At 43.3% G+C, this 17,460-nt stretch overlaps 13 protein-coding genes and 2 pseudogenes across 16 annotated transcripts; 8 read left to right on the forward strand and 7 right to left on the reverse strand.

The window, feature by feature from the left end:
* The first annotated feature begins 32 nt into the window (after nucleotides 1-32).
* LOC119559216 (histone H4-like) lies at nucleotides 33-411 on the forward strand. The gene is given in 3 exon segments (XM_037872286.1): nucleotides 33-172; nucleotides 174-251; nucleotides 253-411. Coding segments are annotated over 3 exon segments (312 nt in total). The 5' UTR covers nucleotides 33-67; the 3' UTR covers nucleotides 382-411.
* A 417-nt stretch (nucleotides 412-828) lies between these two features.
* On the reverse strand, nucleotides 829-1,385 carry LOC119559247 (annotated as a pseudogene).
* Nucleotides 1,209-1,909, forward strand: LOC119559198 (histone H2B). 2 transcript variants are annotated; one of them, XM_037872264.1, is made up of 2 exons: nucleotides 1,209-1,393; nucleotides 1,448-1,909. In XM_037872264.1, exon 2 carries the CDS (start codon nucleotides 1,599-1,601, stop codon nucleotides 1,800-1,802), a length of 204 nt encoding a protein of 67 aa, XP_037728192.1. In that variant the 5' UTR covers nucleotides 1,209-1,393; nucleotides 1,448-1,598; the 3' UTR covers nucleotides 1,803-1,909. The 2 variants fall into 2 exon arrangements, with proteins under 2 accessions (XP_037728192.1, XP_037728191.1); XM_037872263.1 differs by having other exon boundaries at nucleotides 1,212-1,909.
* A 2,681-nt stretch (nucleotides 1,910-4,590) lies between these two features.
* Nucleotides 4,591-5,583, forward strand: LOC119559248 (histone H4-like). Its single transcript, XM_037872319.1, has 2 exons — nucleotides 4,591-4,842; nucleotides 5,238-5,583. The coding sequence occupies exons 1-2, from the start codon at nucleotides 4,591-4,593 to the stop codon at nucleotides 5,529-5,531; spliced, it is 546 nt and encodes a 181-aa protein (XP_037728247.1). The 3' UTR covers nucleotides 5,532-5,583.
* A 318-nt stretch (nucleotides 5,584-5,901) lies between these two features.
* Nucleotides 5,902-6,405, reverse strand: LOC119559184 (histone H2A). The gene has a single exon (XM_037872245.1). The coding sequence runs from the start codon at nucleotides 6,349-6,351 to the stop codon at nucleotides 5,977-5,979; it is 375 nt and encodes a 124-aa protein (XP_037728173.1). The 5' UTR covers nucleotides 6,352-6,405; the 3' UTR covers nucleotides 5,902-5,976.
* On the forward strand, nucleotides 6,380-7,005 carry LOC119559195 (histone H2B). 2 transcript variants are annotated; one of them, XM_037872258.1, is made up of 2 exons: nucleotides 6,380-6,540; nucleotides 6,595-7,005. In XM_037872258.1, exon 2 carries the CDS (start codon nucleotides 6,746-6,748, stop codon nucleotides 6,947-6,949), a length of 204 nt encoding a protein of 67 aa, XP_037728186.1. In that variant the 5' UTR covers nucleotides 6,380-6,540; nucleotides 6,595-6,745; the 3' UTR covers nucleotides 6,950-7,005. The 2 variants fall into 2 exon arrangements, with proteins under 2 accessions (XP_037728186.1, XP_037728185.1); XM_037872257.1 differs by having other exon boundaries at nucleotides 6,382-7,005.
* A 111-nt stretch (nucleotides 7,006-7,116) lies between these two features.
* Nucleotides 7,117-8,206, reverse strand: LOC119559179 (histone H1-like). The gene is made up of 2 exons (XM_037872239.1): nucleotides 7,322-8,206; nucleotides 7,117-7,264 (listed from the first exon to the last, which is right to left on the reverse strand). The coding sequence occupies exon 1, from the start codon at nucleotides 8,184-8,186 to the stop codon at nucleotides 7,434-7,436; it is 753 nt and encodes a 250-aa protein (XP_037728167.1). The 5' UTR covers nucleotides 8,187-8,206; the 3' UTR covers nucleotides 7,117-7,264; nucleotides 7,322-7,433.
* Nucleotides 8,207-9,284: 1,078 nt separating this feature from the next.
* Nucleotides 9,285-10,232, reverse strand: LOC119559249 (histone H3-like). The gene is made up of 2 exons (XM_037872321.1): nucleotides 10,192-10,232; nucleotides 9,285-10,091 (listed from the first exon to the last, which is right to left on the reverse strand). Exons 1-2 carry the CDS (start codon nucleotides 10,230-10,232, stop codon nucleotides 9,665-9,667), a joined length of 468 nt encoding a protein of 155 aa, XP_037728249.1. The 3' UTR covers nucleotides 9,285-9,664.
* An 83-nt stretch (nucleotides 10,233-10,315) lies between these two features.
* On the forward strand, nucleotides 10,316-10,669 carry LOC119559214 (histone H4-like). The gene is given in 2 exon segments (XM_037872284.1): nucleotides 10,316-10,479; nucleotides 10,481-10,669. Coding segments are annotated over 2 exon segments (312 nt in total). The 5' UTR covers nucleotides 10,316-10,356.
* Nucleotides 10,670-11,051: 382 nt separating this feature from the next.
* Nucleotides 11,052-11,548, reverse strand: LOC119559192 (histone H2A-like). The gene is given in 2 exon segments (XM_037872252.1): nucleotides 11,052-11,171; nucleotides 11,173-11,548. Coding segments are annotated over 2 exon segments (375 nt in total). The 5' UTR covers nucleotides 11,494-11,548; the 3' UTR covers nucleotides 11,052-11,117.
* On the forward strand, nucleotides 11,542-12,116 carry LOC119559250 (annotated as a pseudogene).
* Nucleotides 12,117-12,539: 423 nt separating this feature from the next.
* Nucleotides 12,540-13,349, reverse strand: LOC119559172 (histone H1-like). Its single transcript, XM_037872233.1, has one exon. The coding sequence runs from the start codon at nucleotides 13,327-13,329 to the stop codon at nucleotides 12,577-12,579; it is 753 nt and encodes a 250-aa protein (XP_037728161.1). The 5' UTR covers nucleotides 13,330-13,349; the 3' UTR covers nucleotides 12,540-12,576.
* Nucleotides 13,350-15,457: 2,108 nt separating this feature from the next.
* LOC119559205 (histone H4) lies at nucleotides 15,458-15,862 on the forward strand. Its single transcript, XM_037872275.1, has one exon. The coding sequence runs from the start codon at nucleotides 15,499-15,501 to the stop codon at nucleotides 15,808-15,810; it is 312 nt and encodes a 103-aa protein (XP_037728203.1). The 5' UTR covers nucleotides 15,458-15,498; the 3' UTR covers nucleotides 15,811-15,862.
* Nucleotides 15,863-16,180: 318 nt separating this feature from the next.
* Nucleotides 16,181-16,681, reverse strand: LOC119559187 (histone H2A). Its single transcript, XM_037872248.1, has one exon. The coding sequence runs from the start codon at nucleotides 16,628-16,630 to the stop codon at nucleotides 16,256-16,258; it is 375 nt and encodes a 124-aa protein (XP_037728176.1). The 5' UTR covers nucleotides 16,631-16,681; the 3' UTR covers nucleotides 16,181-16,255.
* Nucleotides 16,682-16,686: 5 nt separating this feature from the next.
* On the forward strand, nucleotides 16,687-17,334 carry LOC119559203 (histone H2B). Of its 2 annotated transcripts, XM_037872273.1 has the most exons (2): nucleotides 16,691-16,818; nucleotides 16,873-17,334. In XM_037872273.1, the coding sequence occupies exon 2, from the start codon at nucleotides 17,024-17,026 to the stop codon at nucleotides 17,225-17,227; it is 204 nt and encodes a 67-aa protein (XP_037728201.1). In that variant the 5' UTR covers nucleotides 16,691-16,818; nucleotides 16,873-17,023; the 3' UTR covers nucleotides 17,228-17,334. The 2 variants fall into 2 exon arrangements, with proteins under 2 accessions (XP_037728200.1, XP_037728201.1); XM_037872272.1 differs by having other exon boundaries at nucleotides 16,687-17,334.
* Nucleotides 17,335-17,460: the final 126 nt, after the last annotated feature.

The following is a 17,460-nucleotide window of genomic DNA, read 5'->3' on the forward strand; positions in this document are numbered from 1 at the left end:
ATCAGGAATTAGTTCTTCAGTGGACTTTCGTTTCGTGCAGTGTGTTAACAGTAGAAAATAGTGAAATATGACTGGTCGCGGTAAAGGAGGCAAAGGCTTGGGAAAAGGAGGCGCCAAGCGTCATCGCAAAGTGCTGCGAGATAACATCCAGGGTATCACTAAGCCAGCAATCCCGCCGTTTGGCTCGTCGCGGCGGTGTGAAGCGCATCTCGGGACTCATTTACGAGGAAACACGTGGCGTTCTGAAGGTGTTTCTTGGAGAACGTTATCCGCGATGCCGTCACCTACACCGAACACGCCAAGAGGAAGACTGTCACAGCCATGGATGTTGTGTACGCTCTGAAGAGGCAAGGCCGCACCCTGTACGGCTTCGGCGGTTAAAAAACTAGTACAGCTTGTACTTCATTCAGCAATCGGTCTTTTCAGGACCACCATTCAAATTTTCGAAGGAGACAAATTTTCAAATAATTTTTTGATTTATTGGCATACTGACCGGGAACTCGAAAGTTGATACTGCATATACATATTGCATTGAACCAAAATTAAATTTCAAATGGGTATAGGGTTTCAGGTATGTATTTTGGTAGAGCTGTACCGCTTGCAGATACAGCATTAACGGAAATGCGTCTTTTGGCGACGAACTTCTTAGAACATTCCAGATCTTATTTCTGACCAAGTGCTATTCAACGACATTTCTTGTTTTAATGATATAATATACGTATTGGAAAATCTTCACTTCTTTGGTAAAAACTTGGTCGTCCTGAAAAGGACGGTTGGGTTTTATTTTTTTATGTACAAGTATGTAGTAGGCTCCGCATTTAAAAACGTTTAAGCCTTCTTCTCGGTCTTCTTGGGCAACAGAACAGCCTGGATGTTGGGCAACACTCCCACCCTGGGCAATGGTGACGCCGGAGAGTAGTTTGTTCAACTCCTCGTCGTTGCGGATGGCCAGCTGCAGATGACGAGGAATAATCCTAGTCTTCTTGTTGTCACGAAGCAGCATTGCCAGCCAATTCGAGAACCTCAGCGGCCAGATATTCCATCACAGCAGCCAGGTAAACTGGAGCGCCGGCCCCAACTCGCTCGGCATAGTTGCCCTTGCGGAGCAAACGGTGAATACGGCCCACTGGGAACTGAAGACCGGCACGGTTAGAGCGGGACTTTGCCTTTCCCTTCACTTTGCCACCTTTCCACGACCAGACATTTTTCTTTACGAGTATTTCACTTAGTTCACTTTACACACTGAAAACGAATGCTCGACGAGCCCCGGGTAGCCACATATTTATACTTTTGCGTCTGCCTGCGCGTTCATTTAGGGGTGGGTGCCTTAGACCTGAAAACATTGCTCGAAAAAAAGTATAAAGCTGAACGCGCTTGGGCACCATTATGATCAGTGAGTTGTGTTTGTGAAATCATAAGTGAAGTGAATAATGCCGCCGAAAACTAGTGGAAAGGCAGCCAAGAAGGCTGGCAAAGCCCAGAAGAACATCACCAAGACCGATAAGAAGAAGAAGCGCAAGAGGAAGGAGAGCTACGCCATCTACATTTACAAGGTCCTGAAGCAGGTCCACCCTGACACCGGCATTTCGTCGAAGGCAATGAGCATCATGAACAGCTTTGTGAATGATATCTTCGAGCGCATTGCTGCCGAGGCGTCTCGTCTGGCTCACTACAACAAGCGCTCGACCATAACCAGTCGGGAGATCCAAACGGCTGTTCGCCTGCTCCTGCCCGGAGAGTTGGCCAAGCACGCCGTCAGTGAGGGAACCAAGGCTGTCACCAAGTACACCAGCTCCAAGTAATTTTCTCTTGCTGCGTATGGGCAGAAAGATCCAAAACGGCCCTTTTCAGGGCCACAACACATTTTACCAAAGAAACTACATTTTCAATATACCATTTGCCAATCAAATTCGTGATATAAGTTCAATTTGTGTTTTTTTTTTCTGAAGAACTTATTCTGGAGCTTTATAGTATAGTTATTAAATCATGAACATCGATTGATAACGAGTTTCTGCAAAAAGTGGCGAGGAAACATTCTTTGACTTGCATTTTAAGATACTCTGGTACAGCTGCTGAAATCAATGCGGCCACACTTCTTTAAAAAAAAAATGCTAACGGCCTAACAAAATAATTGGATAAGTAAAATGTACAAAGTTTTAAATTGAAAGTATCTTCTCTTGTTAACGAACGTTGTAGCCCTGAAAAGGGCTTGTTTAAACTAATTTCAGATATCGAAATCTAAAATAGCGATTGCGAGCAGGTACCAGGTACTGTACTTTTGCTAAATTTACTTCTTGGCAGCCGTAGTCTTGGCTTTCGGCTTTTAGCGGTAGCAGGAGGCAGCTGCTTTTTTCACCGCCTTTTTGGGCTTAGCAGACGCCGCTGGCTTGGCCTTTGGTGCTTTCGCCGCCTTTGGCTTCGCTGCGATCGACTTGGCCTTCGCTGCTGTTTGGCTTCGCCTTTACGGTTCCAGTTTTCTTGGCATCCTTGGCCTTTGCCTTTTCGGTTTTCTTCTTCTCTGCGGTCTTTTTGGTGGTAACAGCCTTCTTAGCCCTTGGGCTTCTTCTCGTCAGCTCCGGCGGCAGCTTTCTTGGCGGTGGATCCGGTCTTCTTGACGGCTACCTTCTTGCTTTTCACCTTCTTCTCAGCAGACGCAGGCTTCGGCTTCGGATCCTTCTTGGCGGAGGCCGACAGTTTAAATGAGCAGACGCCCCTTTTCCCTTGGTTTGGATCAGCTTTCCATTGACCACGGCGGATTTCAAGTATTTCTTGATGAATGGAGCCAGCTTCTGGGCATCGCATTTATAGGTGGCAGTGATGTATTTCTTAATTGCCAGAAGCGATGAGCCGCCACGTTCCTTCAAATTCTTGATGGATGCGTCACCAATTTGTTGAGTTGGGCGGATGCGATGCGGGGCAGCAGCCCTTTTCACCCTTTGGGGCAGCGGATCCAGATGCCTTCTTGGTGGCCACCCTTCTTCTCAAACTGACACTGACGGGGCAGCCACTGGGGAAGCGGACGTTGCAACTGCAGAATCAGACATTTTTCTTCACTAAAATACACTTTTTCGTATAGAAAATGGGCCGCGCGCTTATTACCAACCTCCTTCGTTCGGATGAGAATCGAGGAGGAGAGCACTTTAACTGTGCGCCTGGCATCAGGCATTTGCTCTGCTATTATTGTTTGAAGTGCAAACATATTTTTCTTATTTTTAGTGCTTAAGATTCTAAAACTTAACAATCTTTTTATTGTTTTACATTCTTAAATGATCTATTAAGCAGGTAATGTTTTCAAAATGTAAGTATCTTGTTTTTGCGACCTTTTATTGCCTTATCAACTTCAACATAGACATTCGTAACATGAGCAATTTTCTTAAAAACCCATTTTAAAATATGATATCTTAAAAATATTTTGTAACTTGCTAATGAAAAAATAAATTTGAACCTTTTACTTAAATAAGTACTACAATTATATTTACTTATCATTAGTTTAGGTATTTTATTACTTGTTCCAAGTTGTCCCTTGGCTACGTACGAAGTTGGCTATCAAGCTACATTCGGCAATGGTTTTCTGACTGTTAAAAATATAAATCTTTTAAAATATTGTATTTATTCGATGTTTTCTTAGATATATCATGTCTTTGCTCAAGACAGTACAGCATTGGATGCATGTTTATAAGCAGTTTTTACAAAATTTGCTAATATGTGTTTCATGTATGAATCCCATTGAGGCCGCACTCAAGTTAACATTAAAGAAAAAAATCTAAAAAATATACTTAATAATATTTTTCTTGTTTTTTATAAAGCATTATGCATTCATTAACGCATATGATTTATTTTCAGATAGCGTTTAAAAGTTTTTCGATTTTTTGTTGATGCTTGAATGTCTAATGTTGATCGTGGTTGTCCCACATAACCCTCCCTTTCTAAAAACATGCCGACATTTATAACGAAAATTTTTGAAAAACGTGATAATACCAAAAGTACAATCAAATTGAATCTAATCTATTAAATAAATCTAATATTACAAAAAACGATATATAAATTCAGGAATATATATACCTATAAGCAGTTTTTTTTGTGTCCCATATAAAAATATCGTGGAGGTTGCACTTAACATTAAAAAGAAAATATAAAAAATGTATTTTTAAATCTGTTTATGTTTTATTAAGCAAATAGATTCACAAGCCTAGCTAATTTTTGTTCATCTCGCATGTAATATTTTTTAGTTTTTTTCTGATGCTTGAAAGTCTTGACCATCCCCTGCCGCATAGCAGCTCCATCGCATTAAAAACCCCACCCAATCCAATATTTATTGATTTTATCAATTCTAATTTCTATCAAATCACAAAAAGTTACATACAATTATTAACTCCACTTACGAAGGAACGAGTCGAAATTTTTTTTTTTATTTTAACGTTGAAGCCTGCAGATAAAAATTTGTATCTCATTGACTGTAATTTGTGGTCCTGAAAAGGACCGATTTGTACAAAGTATGTTAGCGCATTGGCAGCACGCACACTTAAGCACGCTCGCCGCGAATGCGACGGGCAACTGGATGTCTTTGGGCATGATGGTGACACGCTTGGCATGAATGGCGCACAAGTTGGTATCTTCAAAGAGGCCAACCAGATAGGCCTCGCTAGCTTCCTGCAGAGCCATCACTGCCGAGCTCTGGAATCGCAGGTCAGTCTTGAAGTCCTGAGCGATTTCACGCACCAGACGCTGGAAAGGCAGCTTGCGGATCAGGAGCTCGGTACTCTTCTGGTATCGGACGGATCTCACGCAGGGCAACAGTTCCAGGGCGATACCGATGGGCTTCTTCAACGCCTCCGGTGGCTGGTGCGCTCTTGCGAGCGGCCTTAGTAGCCAGTTGTTTGCGTGGCGCCTTGCCACCAGTCGATTTCCGAGCGGTTTGCTTGGTACGGGCCATTTTTCGAGTTCACGTTCACTTCACGTTTCAAAACACAATAAACGATAGCTGCATTTGCTACCTACTTATATAGCAAAACGAGGAGGGTTGAAAAGAGAGGGAAGCAGAGGCCATCTCACTTGTCGAGCAGAGAGCGGTGGAGCGAAGAGCGGGACGCACATATCGTTCGGACTCGCTCGTGTTTCTGGGGTTTTAGGTATAAATAAGAGTGCGTCGAAAATCAGGAATTAGTTCTTCAGTGACTTTCGTTTCGTGCAGTGTGTTAACAGTAGAAAATAGTGAAATATGACTGGTCGCGGTAAAGGAGGCAAAGGCTTGGGAAAAAGGAGGCGCCAAGCGTCATCGCAAAGTGCTGCGAGATAACATCCAGGGTATCACTAAGCCAGCAATCCGCCGTTTGGCTCGTCGCGGCGGTGTGAAGCGCATCTCGGGACTCATTTACGAGGAAACACGTGGCGTTCTGAAGGTGTTCTTGGAGAACGTTATCCGCGATGCCGTCACCTACACCGAACACGCCAAGAGGAAGACTGTCACAGCCATGGATGTTGTGTACGCTCTGAAGAGGCAAGGCCGCACCCTGTACGGCTTCGGCGGTTAAAAAACTAGTACAGCTTGTACTTCATTCAGCAATCGGTCCTTTTCAGGACCACCATTCAAATTTTCGAAGGAGACAAATTTTCAAATAATTTTTTGATTTATTGGCATACTGACCGGGAACTCGAAAGTTGATACTGCATATACATATTGCATTGAACCAAAATTAAATTTCAAATGGGTATGGGTTCAGGTATGTATTTTGTAGAGGCTGTACCGCTTGCAGATACAGCATTAACGGAAATGCGTCTTTTTGGCGACGAACTTCTTAGAACATTCCAGATCTTATTTCTGACCAAGTGCTATTCAACGACATTTCTTGTTTTAATGATATAATATACGTATTGGAAAATCTTCACTTCTTTGGTAAAAACTTGGTCGTCCTGAAAAGGACGGTTGGGTTTTATTTTTTATGTACAAGTATGTAGTAGGCTCCGCATTTAAAACGTTTAAGCCTTCTTCTCGGTCTTCTTGGGCAACAGAACAGCCTGGATGTTGGGCAACACTCCACCCTGGGCAATGGTGACGCCGGAGAGTAGTTTGTTCAACTCCTCGTCGTTGCGGATGGCCAGCTGCAGATGACGAGGAATAATCCTAGTCTTCTTGTTGTCACGAGCAGCATTGCCAGCCAATTCGAGAACCTCAGCGGCCAGATATTCCATCACAGCAGCCAGGTAAACTGGAGCGCCGGCCCCAACTCGCTCGGCATAGTTGCCCTTGCGGAGCAAACGGTGAATACGGCCCACTGGGAACTGAAGACCGGCACGGTTAGAGCGGGACTTTGCCTTTCCCTTCACTTTGCCACCTTTTCCACGACCAGACATTTTTCTTTACGAGTATTTCACTTAGTTCACTTTACACACTGAAAACGAATGCTCGACGAGCCCCGGGTAGCCACATATTTATACTTTTGCGTCTGCCTGCGCGTTCATTTAGGGGTGGGTGCCTTAGACCTGAAAACATTGCTCGAAAAAAAGTATAAAGCTGAACGCGCTTGGGCACCATTATGATCAGTGAGTTGTGTTTGTGAAATCATAAGTGAAGTGAATAATGCCGCCGAAAACTAGTGGAAAGGCAGCCAAGAAGGCTGGCAAAGCCCAGAAGAACATCACCAAGACCGATAAGAAGAAGAAGCGCAAGAGGAAGGAGAGCTACGCCATCTACATTTACAAGGTCCTGAAGCAGGTCCACCCTGACACCGGCATTTCGTCGAAGGCAATGAGCATCATGAACAGCTTTGTGAATGATATCTTCGAGCGCATTGCTGCCGAGGCGTCTCGTCTGGCTCACTACAACAAGCGCTCGACCATAACCAGTCGGGAGATCCAAACGGCTGTTCGCCTGCTCCTGCCCGGAGAGTTGGCCAAGCACGCCGTCAGTGAGGGAACCAAGGCTGTCACCAAGTACACCAGCTCCAAGTAATTTTCTCTTGCTGCGTATGGGCAGAAAGATCCAAAACGGCCCTTTTCAGGGCCACAACACATTTTACCAAAGAAACTACATTTTCAATATACCATTTGCCAATCAAATTCGTGATATAAGTTCAATTTGTGTTTTTTTTTCTGAAGAACTTATTCTGGAGTTTTATAGTATAGTTATTAAATCATGAACATCGATTGATAACGAGTTTCTGCAAAAAGTGGCGAGGAACATTCTTTGACTTGCATTTTAAGATACTCTGGTACAGCTGCTGAAATCAATGCGGCCACACTTCTTTAAAAAAAAAATGCTAACGGCCTAACAAAATAATTGGATAAGTAAAATGTACAAAGTTTTAAATTGAAAGTATCTTTCTCTTGTTAACGAACGTTGTAGCCCTGAAAAGGGCTTGTTTAAACTAATTTCAGATATCGAAATCTAAAATAGCGATTGCGAGCAGGTACCAGGTACTGTACTTTTGCTCAATTTACTTCTTGGCAGCCGTAGTCTTGGCTTTCGGCTTTTTAGCGGTAGCAGGAGCAGCTGCTTTTTTCACCGCCTTTTTGGGCTTAGCAGACGCCGCTGGCTTGGCCTTTGGTGCTTTCGCCGCCTTTGGCTTCGCTGCGATCGACTTGGCCTTCGCTGCTGTTGGCTTCGCCTTTACGGTTCCAGTTTTCTTGGCATCCTTGGCCTTTGCCTTTTCGGTTTTCTTCTTCTCTGCGGTCTTTTTGGTGGTAACAGCCTTCTTAGCCTTGGGCTTCTTCTCGTCAGCTCCGGCGGCAGCTTTCTTGGCGGTGGATCCGGTCTTCTTGACGGCTACCTTCTTGCTTTTCACCTTCTTCTCAGCAGACGCAGGCTTCGGCTTCGGATCCTTCTTGGCGGAGGCCGACAGTTTAAATGAGCCAGACGCCCCTTTTCCCTTGGTTTGGATCAGCTTTCCATTGACCACGGCGGATTTCAAGTATTTCTTGATGAATGGAGCCAGCTTCTGGGCATCGCATTTATAGGTGGCAGTGATGTATTTCTTAATTGCCAGAAGCGATGAGCCGCCACGTTCCTTCAAATTCTTGATGGATGCGTCCACCATTTGTTGAGTTGGCGGATGCGATGGCGGGGCAGCAGCCCTTTTCACCTTTGGGGCAGCGGATCCAGATGCCTTCTTGGTGGCCACCTTCTTCTCAACTGACACTGACGGGGCAGCCACTGGGGAAGCGGACGTTGCAACTGCAGAATCAGACATTTTTCTTCACTAAAATACACTTTTTCGTATAGAAAATGGGCCGCGCGCTTATTACCAACCTCCTTCGTTCGGATGAGAATCGAGGAGGAGAGCACTTTAACTGTGCGCCTGGCATCAGGCATTTGCTCTGCTATTATTTGTTTGAAGTGCAAACATATTTTCTTATTTTTAGTGCTTAAGATTCTAAAACTTAACAATCTTTTTATTGTTTTACATTCTTAAATGATCTATTAAGCAGGTAATGTTTTCAAAATGTAAGTATCTTGTTTTTGCGACCTTTTATTGCCTTATCAACTTCAACATAGACATTCGTAACATGAGCAATTTTCTTAAAAACCCATTTTAAAATATGATATCTTAAAAATATTTTGTAACTTGCTAATGAAAAAATAAATTTGAACCTTTTACTTAAATAAGTACTACAATTATATTTACTTATCATTAGTTTAGGTATTTTATTACTTGTTCCAAGTTGTCCCTTGGCTACGTACGAAGTTGGCTATCAAGCTACATTCGGCAATGGTTTTCTGACTGTTAAAAATATAAATCTTTTAAAATATTGTATTTATTCGATGTTTTCTTAGATATATCATGTCTTTGCTCAAGACAGTACAGCATTGGATGCATGTTTATAAGCAGTTTTTACAAAATTTGCTAATATGTGTTTCATGTATGAATCCCATTGAGGCCGCACTCAAGTTAACATTAAAGAAAAAAATCTAAAAAATATACTTAATAATATTTTTCTTGTTTTTTATAAAGCATTATGCATTCATTAACGCATATGATTTATTTTCAGATAGCGTTTAAAAGTTTTTCGATTTTTTGTTGATGCTTGAATGTCTAATGTTGATCGTGGTTGTCCCACATAACCCTCCCTTTCTAAAAACATGCCGACATTTATAACGAAAATTTTTGAAAAACGTGATAATACCAAAAGTACAATCAAATTGAATCTAATCTATTAAATAAATCTAATATTACAAAAAACGATATATAAATTCAGGAATATATATACCTATAAGCAGTTTTTTTTGTGTCCCATATAAAAATATCGTGGAGGTTGCACTTAACATTAAAAAGAAAATATAAAAAATGTATTTTTAAATCTGTTTATGTTTTATTAAGCAAATAGATTCACAAGCCTAGCTAATTTTTGTTCATCTCGCATGTAATATTTTTTAGTTTTTTTCTGATGCTTGAAAGTCTTGACCATCCCTGCCGCATAGCAGCTCCATCGCATTAAAAACCCCACCCAATCCAATATTTATTGATTTTATCAATTCTAATTTCTATCAAATCACAAAAAGTTACATACAATTATTAACTCCACTTACGAAGGAACGAGTCGAAAAGTTTTTTTTTTATTTTAACGTTGAAGCCTGCAGATAAAAATTTGTATCTCATTGACTGTAATTTGTGGTCCTGAAAAGGACCGATTTGTACAAAGTATGTTAGCGCATTGGCAGCACGCACACTTAAGCACGCTCGCCGCGAATGCGACGGGCCAACTGGATGTCTTTGGGCATGATGGTGACACGCTTGGCATGAATGGCGCACAAGTTGGTATCTTCAAAGAGGCCAACCAGATAGGCCTCGCTAGCTTCCTGCAGAGCCATCACTGCCGAGCTCTGGAATCGCAGGTCAGTCTTGAAGTCCTGAGCGATTTCACGCACCAGACGCTGGAAAGGCAGCTTGCGGATCAGGAGCTCGGTACTCTTCTGGTATCGACGGATCTCACGCAGGGCAACAGTTCCAGGGCGATACCGATGGGGCTTCTTCACGCCTCCGGTGGCTGGTGCGCTCTTGCGAGCGGCCTTAGTAGCCAGTTGTTTGCGTGGCGCCTTGCCACCAGTCGATTTCGAGCGGTTTGCTTGGTACGGGCCATTTTCGAGTTCACGTTCACTTCACGTTTCAAAACACAATAACGATAGCTGCATTTGCTACCTACTTATATAGCAAAACGAGGAGGGTTGAAAAGAGAGGGAAGCAGAGGCCATCTCACTTGTCGAGCAGAGAGCGGTGAGCGAAGAGCGGGACGCACATATCGTTCGGACTCGCTCGTGTTTCTGGGGTTTTAGGTATAAATAAGAGTGCGTCGAAAATCAGGAATTAGTTCTTCAGTGACTTTCGTTTCGTGCAGTGTGTTAACAGTAGAAAATAGTGAAATATGACTGGTCGCGGTAAAGGAGGCAAAGGCTTGGGAAAAGGAGGCGCCAAGCGTCATCGCAAAGTGCTGCGAGATAACATCCAGGGTATCACTAAGCCAGCAATCCGCCGTTTGGCTCGTCGCGGGCGGTGTGAAGCGCATCTCGGGACTCATTTACGAGGAAACACGTGGCGTTCTGAAGGTGTTCTTGGAGAACGTTATCCGCGATGCCGTCACCTACACCGAACACGCCAAGAGGAAGACTGTCACAGCCATGGATGTTGTGTACGCTCTGAAGAGGCAAGGCCGCACCCTGTACGGCTTCGGCGGTTAAAAAAACTAGTACAGCTTGTACTTCATTCAGCAATCGGTCCTTTTCAGGACCACCATTCAAATTTTCGAAGGAGACAAATTTTCAAATAATTTTTTGATTTATTGGCATACTGACCGGGAACTCGAAAGTTGATACTGCATATACACTATTGCATTGAAACCAAAATTAAATTTCAAATGGGTATGGGTTCAGGTATGTATTTTGTAGAGGCTGTACCGCTTGCAGATACAGCATTAACGGAAATGCGTCTTTTTGGCGACGAACTTCTTAGAACATTCCAGATCTTATTTCTGACCAAGTGCTATTCAACGACATTTCTTGTTTTAATGATATAATATACGTATTGAAAAATCTTCACTTCTTTGGTAAAAACTTGGTCGTCCTGAAAAGGACGGTTGGGTTTTATTTTTTATGTACAAGTATGTAGTAGGCTCCGCATTTAAAACGTTTAAGCCTTCTTCTCGGTCTTCTTGGGCAACAGAACAGCCTGGATGTTGGGCAAACACTCCACCCTGGGCAATGGTGACGCCGGAGAGTAGTTTGTTCAACTCCTCGTCGTTGCGGATGGCCAGCTGCAGATGACGAGGAATAATCCTAGTCTTCTTGTTGTCACGAGCAGCATTGCCAGCCAATTCGAGAACCTCAGCGGCCAGATATTCCATCACAGCAGCCAGGTAAACTGGAGCGCCGGCCCCAACTCGCTCGGCATAGTTGCCCTTGCGGAGCAAACGGTGAATACGGCCCACTGGGAACTGAAGACCGGCACGGTTAGAGCGGGACTTTGCCTTTCCCTTCACTTTGCCACCTTTTCCACGACCAGACATTTTTCTTTACGAGTATTTCACTTAGTTCACTTTACACACTGAAAACGAATGCTCGACGAGCCCCGGGTAGCCACATATTTATACTTTTGGCGTCTGCCTGCGCGTTCATTTAGGGGTGGGTGCCTTAGACCTGAAACATTGCTCGAAAAAAAGTATAAAGCTGAACGCGCTTGGGCACCATTATGATCAGTGAGTTGTGTTTGTGAAATCATAAGTGAAGTGAATAATGCCGCACGAAAACTAGTGAAAGGCAGCCAAGAAGGCTGGCAAAGCCCAGAAGAACATCACCAAGACCGATAAGAAGAAGAAGCGCAAGAGGAAGGAGAGCTACGCCATCTACATTTACAAGGTCCTGAAGCAGGTCCACCCTGACACCGGCATTTCGTCGAAGGCAATGAGCATCATGAACAGCTTTGTGAATGATATCTTCGAGCGCATTGCTGCCGAGGCGTCTCGTCCTGGCTCACTACAACAAGCGCTCGACCATAACCAGTCGGGAGATCCAAACGGCTGTTCGCCTGCTCCTGCCCGGAGAGTTGGCCAAGCACGCCGTCAGTGAGGGAACCAAGGCTGTCACCAAGTACACCAGCTCCAAGTAATTTTCTCTTGCTGCGTATGGGCAGAAGATCCAAAACGGCCCTTTTCAGGGCCACAACACATTTTACCAAGAAACTACATTTTCAATATACCATTTGCCAATCAAATTCGTGATATAAGTTCAATTTGTGTTTTTTTTTCTGAAGAACTTATTCTGGAGCTTTATAGTATAGTTATTAAATCATGAACATCGATTGATAACGAGTTTCTGCAAAAAGTGGCGAGGAACATTCTTTGACTTGCATTTTAAGATACTCTGGTACAGCTGCTGAAATCAATGCGGCCACACTTCTTTAAAAAAAAAAATGCTAACGGCCTAACAAAATAATTGGATAAGTAAAATGTACAAAGTTTTAAATTGAAAGTATCTTTCTCTTGTTAACGAACGTTGTAGCCCTGAAAAGGGCTTGTTTAAAACTAATTTCAGATATCGAAATCTAAAATAGCGATTGCGAGCAGGTACCAGGTACTGTACTTTTGCTAAATTTACTTCTTGGCAGCCGTAGTCTTGGCTTTCGGCTTTTTAGCGGTAGCAGGAGCAGCTGCTTTTTTCACCGCCTTTTTGGGCTTAGCAGACGCCGCTGGCTTGGCCTTTGGTGCTTTCGCCGCCTTTGGCTTCGTTGCGATCGACTTGGCCTTCGCTGCTGTTGGCTTCGCCTTTACGGTTCCAGTTTTCTTGGCATCCTTGGCCTTTGCCTTTTCGGTTTTCTTCTTCTCTGCGGTCTTTTTGGTGGTAACAGCCTTCTTAGCCTTGGGCTTCTTCTCGTCAGCTCCGGCGGCAGCTTTCTTGGCGGTGGATCCGGTCTTCTTGACGGCTACCTTCTTGCTTTTCACCTTCTTCTCAGCAGACGCAGGCTTCGGCTTCGGATCCTTCTTGGCGGAGGCCGACAGTTTAAATGAGCCAGACGCCCCTTTTCCCTTGGTTTGGATCAGCTTTCCATTGACCACGGCGGATTTCAAGTATTTCTTGATGAATGGAGCCAGCTTCTGGGCATCGCATTTATAGGTGGCAGTGATGTATTTCTTAATTGCCAGAAGCGATGAGCCGCCACGTTCCTTCAAATTCTTGATGGATGCGTCCACCATTTGTTGAGTTGGCGGATGCGATGGCGGGGCAGCAGCCCTTTTCACCTTTGGGGCAGCGGATCCAGATGCCTTCTTGGTGGCCACCTTCTTCTCAACTGACACTGACGGGGCAGCCACTGGGGAAGCGGACGTTGCAACTGCAGAATCAGACATTTTTCTTCACTAAAATACACTTTTTCGTATAGAAAATGGGCCGCGCGCTTATTACCAACCTCCTTCGTTCGGATGAGAATCGAGGAGGAGAGCACTTTAACTGTGCGCCTGGCATCAGGCATTTGCTCTGCTATTATTTGTTTGAAGTGCAAACATATTTTCTTATTTTTAGTGCTTAAGATTCTAAAACTTAACAATCTTTTTATTGTTTTACATTCTTAAATGATCTATTAAGCAGGTAATGTTTTCAAAATGTAAGTATCTTGTTTTTGCGACCTTTTATTGCCTTATCAACTTCAACATAGACATTCGTAACATGAGCAATTTTCTTAAAAACCCATTTTAAAATATGATATCTTAAAAATATTTTGTAACTTGCTAATGAAAAAATAAATTTGAACCTTTTACTTAAATAAGTACTACAATTATATTACTTATCATTAGTTTAGGTATTTTATTACTTGTTCAAGTTGTCCCTTGGCTACGTACGAAGTTGGCTATCAGCTACATTCGGCAATGGTTTTTCTGACTGTTAAAATATAAATCTTTTAAAATATTGTATTTATTCGATGTTTTCTTAGATATATCATGTCTTTGCTCAAGACAGTACAGCATTGGATGCATGTTTATAAGCAGTTTTTACAAAATTTGCTAATATGTGTTTCATGTATGAATCCCATTGAGGCCGCACTCAAGTTAACATTAAAGAAAAAAATCTAAAAAATATACTTAATAATATTTTTCTTGTTTTTTATAAAGCATTATGCATTCATTAACGCATATGATTTATTTTCAGATAGCGTTTAAAAGTTTTTCGATTTTTTGTTGATGCTTGAATGTCTAATGTTGATCGTGGTTGTCCCACATAACCCTCCCTTTCTAAAAACATGCCGACATTTATAACGAAAATTTTTGAAAAACGTGATAATACCAAAAGTACAATCAAATTGAATCTAATCTATTAAATAAATCTAATATTACAAAAAACGATATATAAATTCAGGAATATATATACCTATAAGCAGTTTTTTTTGTGTCCCATATAAAAATATCGTGGAGGTTGCACTTAACATTAAAAAGAAAATATAAAAAATGTATTTTTAAATCTGTTTATGTTTTATTAAGCAAATAGATTCACAAGCCTAGCTAATTTTTGTTCATCTCGCATGTAATATTTTTTAGTTTTTTTCTGATGCTTGAAAGTCTTGACCATCCCTGCCGCATAGCAGCTCCATCGCATTAAAAACCCCACCCAATCCAATATTTATTGATTTTATCAATTCTAATTTCTATCAAATCACAAAAAGTTACATACAATTATTAACTCCACTTACGAAGGAACGAGTCGAAAAGTTTTTTTTTTATTTTAACGTTGAAGCCTGCAGATAAAAATTTGTATCTCATTGACTGTAATTTGTGGTCCTGAAAAGGACCGATTTGTACAAAGTATGTTAGCGCATTGGCAGCACGCACACTTAAGCACGCTCGCCGCGAATGCGACGGGCCAACTGGATGTCTTTGGGCATGATGGTGACACGCTTGGCATGAATGGCGCACAAGTTGGTATCTTCAAAGAGGCCAACCAGATAGGCCTCGCTAGCTTCCTGCAGAGCCATCACTGCCGAGCTCTGGAATCGCAGGTCAGTCTTGAAGTCCTGAGCGATTTCACGCACCAGACGCTGGAAAGGCAGCTTGCGGATCAGGAGCTCGGTACTCTTCTGGTATCGACGGATCTCACGCAGGGCAACAGTTCCAGGGCGATACCGATGGGGCTTCTTCACGCCTCCGGTGGCTGGTGCGCTCTTGCGAGCGGCCTTAGTAGCCAGTTGTTTGCGTGGCGCCTTGCCACCAGTCGATTTCCGAGCGGTTTGCTTGGTACGGGCCATTTTCGAGTTCACGTTCACTTCACGTTTCAAAACACAATAAACGATAGCTGCATTTGCTACCTACTTATATAGCAAAACGAGGAGGGTTGAAAAGAGAGGGAAGCAGAGGCCATCTCACTTGTCGAGCAGAGAGCGGTGAGCGAAGAGCGGGACGCACATATCGTTCGGACTCGCTCGTGTTTCTGGGGTTTTAGGTATAAATAAGAGTGCGTCGAAAATCAGGAATTAGTTCTTCAGTGACTTTCGTTTCGTGCAGTGTGTTAACAGTAGAAAATAGTGAAATATGACTGGTCGCGGTAAAGGAGGCAAAGGCTTGGGAAAAGGAGGCGCCAAGCGTCATCGCAAAGTGCTGCGAGATAACATCCAGGGTATCACTAAGCCAGCAATCCGCCGTTTGGCTCGTCGCGGCGGTGTGAAGCGCATCTCGGGACTCATTTACGAGGAAACACGTGGCGTTCTGAAGGTGTTCTTGGAGAACGTTATCCGCGATGCCGTCACCTACACCGAACACGCCAAGAGGAAGACTGTCACAGCCATGGATGTTGTGTACGCTCTGAAGAGGCAAGGCCGCACCCTGTACGGCTTCGGCGGTTAAAAAACTAGTACAGCTTGTACTTCATTCAGCAATCGGTCCTTTTCAGGACCACCATTCAAATTTTCGAAGGAGACAAATTTTCAAATAATATTTTGATTTATTGGCATACTGACCGGGAACTCGAAAGTTGATACTGCATATACATATTGCATTGAACCAAAATTAAATTTCAAATGGGTATGGGTTCAGGTATGTATTTTGTAGAGGCTGTACCGCTTGCAGATACAGCATTAACGGAAATGCGTCTTTTTGGCGACGAACTTCTTAGAACATTCCAGATCTTATTTCTGACCAAGTGCTATTCAACGACATTTCTTGTTTTAATGATATAATATACGTATTGGAAAATCTTCACTTCTTTGGTAAAAACTTGGTCGTCCTGAAAAGGACGGTTGGGTTTTATTTTTTATGTACAAGTATGTAGTAGGCTCCGCATTTAAAACGTTTAAGCCTTCTTCTCGGTCTTCTTGGGCAACAGAACAGCCTGGATGTTGGGCAACACTCCACCCTGGGCAATGGTGACGCCGGAGAGTAGTTTGTTCAACTCCTCGTCGTTGCGGATGGCCAGCTGCAGATGACGAGGAATAATCCTAGTCTTCTTGTTGTCACGAGCAGCATTGCCAGCCAATTCGAGAACCTCAGCGGCCAGATATTCCATCACAGCAGCCAGGTAAACTGGAGCGCCGGCCCCAACTCGCTCGGCATAGTTGCCCTTGCGGAGCAAACGGTGAATACGGCCCACTGGGAACTGAAGACCGGCACGGTTAGAGCGGGACTTTGCCTTTCCCTTCACTTTGCCACCTTTTCCACGACCAGACATTTTTCTTTACGAGTATTTCACTTAGTTCACTTTACACACTGAAAACGAATGCTCGACGAGCCCGGGTAGCCACATATTTATACTTTTGCGTCTGCCTGCGCGTTCATTTAGGGGTGGGTGCCTTAGACCTGAAAACATTGCTCGAAAAAAAGTATAAAGCTGAACGCGCTTGGGCACCATTATGATCAGTGAGTTGTGTTTGTGAAATCATAAGTGAAGTGAATAATGCCGCCGAAAACTAGTGGAAAGGCAGCCAAGAAGGCTGGCAAAGCCCAGAAGAACATCACCAAGACCGATAAGAAGAAGAAGCGCAAGAGGAAGGAGAGCTACGCCATCTACATTTACAAGGTCCTGAAGCAGGTCCACCCTGACACCGGCATTTCGTCGAAGGCAATGAGCATCATGAACAGCTTTGTGAATGATATCTTCGAGCGCATTGCTGCCGAGGCGTCTCGTCTGGCTCACTACAACAAGCGCTCGACCATAACCAGTCGGGAGATCCAAACGGCTGTTCGCCTGCTCCTGCCCGGAGAGTTGGCCAAGCACGCCGTCAGTGAGGGAACCAAGGCTGTCACCAAGTACACCAGCTCCAAGTAATTTTCTCTTGCTGCGTATGGGCAGAAAGATCCAAAACGGCCCTTTTCAGGGCCACAACACATTTTACCAAAGAAACTACATTTTCAATATACCATTTGCCAATCAAATTCGTGATATAAGTTCAATTTGTGTTTTTTTTTCTGAAGAACTTATTCTGGAGCTTTATAGTATAGTTATTAAATCATGAACATCGATTGATAACGAGTTTCTGCAAAAAGTGGCGAGGAACATTC

Source organism: Drosophila subpulchrella, unplaced genomic scaffold (assembly GCF_014743375.2).
Source record: "Drosophila subpulchrella strain 33 F10 #4 breed RU33 unplaced genomic scaffold, RU_Dsub_v1.1 Primary Assembly Seq19, whole genome shotgun sequence".
NCBI classification, from domain to species: Eukaryota; Metazoa; Arthropoda; class Insecta; order Diptera; family Drosophilidae; genus Drosophila; species Drosophila subpulchrella.

Excerpts from the sequence above, each read along its gene's own strand:
- LOC119559172 (XM_037872233.1), bottom strand. The coding sequence starts at position 13,329 with ATGTCTGATTCTGCAGTTGCAACGTCCGCTTCCCCAGTGGCTGCCCCG.
- LOC119559195 (XM_037872257.1), top strand. The coding sequence starts at position 6,578 with ATGCCGCCGAAAACTAGTGGAAAGGCAGCCAAGAAGGCTGGCAAAGCC.
- LOC119559203 (XM_037872272.1), top strand. The coding sequence starts at position 16,856 with ATGCCGCCGAAAACTAGTGGAAAGGCAGCCAAGAAGGCTGGCAAAGCC.
- LOC119559205 (XM_037872275.1), top strand. The coding sequence starts at position 15,499 with ATGACTGGTCGCGGTAAAGGAGGCAAAGGCTTGGGAAAAGGAGGCGCC.
- LOC119559198 (XM_037872263.1), top strand. The coding sequence starts at position 1,431 with ATGCCGCCGAAAACTAGTGGAAAGGCAGCCAAGAAGGCTGGCAAAGCC.
- LOC119559187 (XM_037872248.1), bottom strand. The coding sequence starts at position 16,630 with ATGTCTGGTCGTGGAAAAGGTGGCAAAGTGAAGGGAAAGGCAAAGTCC.
- LOC119559248 (XM_037872319.1), top strand. The coding sequence starts at position 4,591 with ATGAATGGCGCACAAGTTGGTATCTTCAAAGAGGCCAACCAGATAGGC. Across the intron at positions 4,843-5,237 it reads TTCAACGCCTCCGGTGGCTG|GAGGCAAAGGCTTGGGAAAA; the intron begins GTGCGCTCTTGC and ends GTCGCGGTAAAG.
- LOC119559184 (XM_037872245.1), bottom strand. The coding sequence starts at position 6,351 with ATGTCTGGTCGTGGAAAAGGTGGCAAAGTGAAGGGAAAGGCAAAGTCC.
- LOC119559249 (XM_037872321.1), bottom strand. The coding sequence starts at position 10,232 with ATGTGCGTCCCGCTCTTCGCTCACCGCTCTCTGCTCGACAA. Across the intron at positions 10,092-10,191 it reads CACCGCTCTCTGCTCGACAA|TGAACGTGAACTCGAAAATG; the intron begins GTGAGATGGCCT and ends TGAAACGTGAAG.
- LOC119559179 (XM_037872239.1), bottom strand. The coding sequence starts at position 8,186 with ATGTCTGATTCTGCAGTTGCAACGTCCGCTTCCCCAGTGGCTGCCCCG.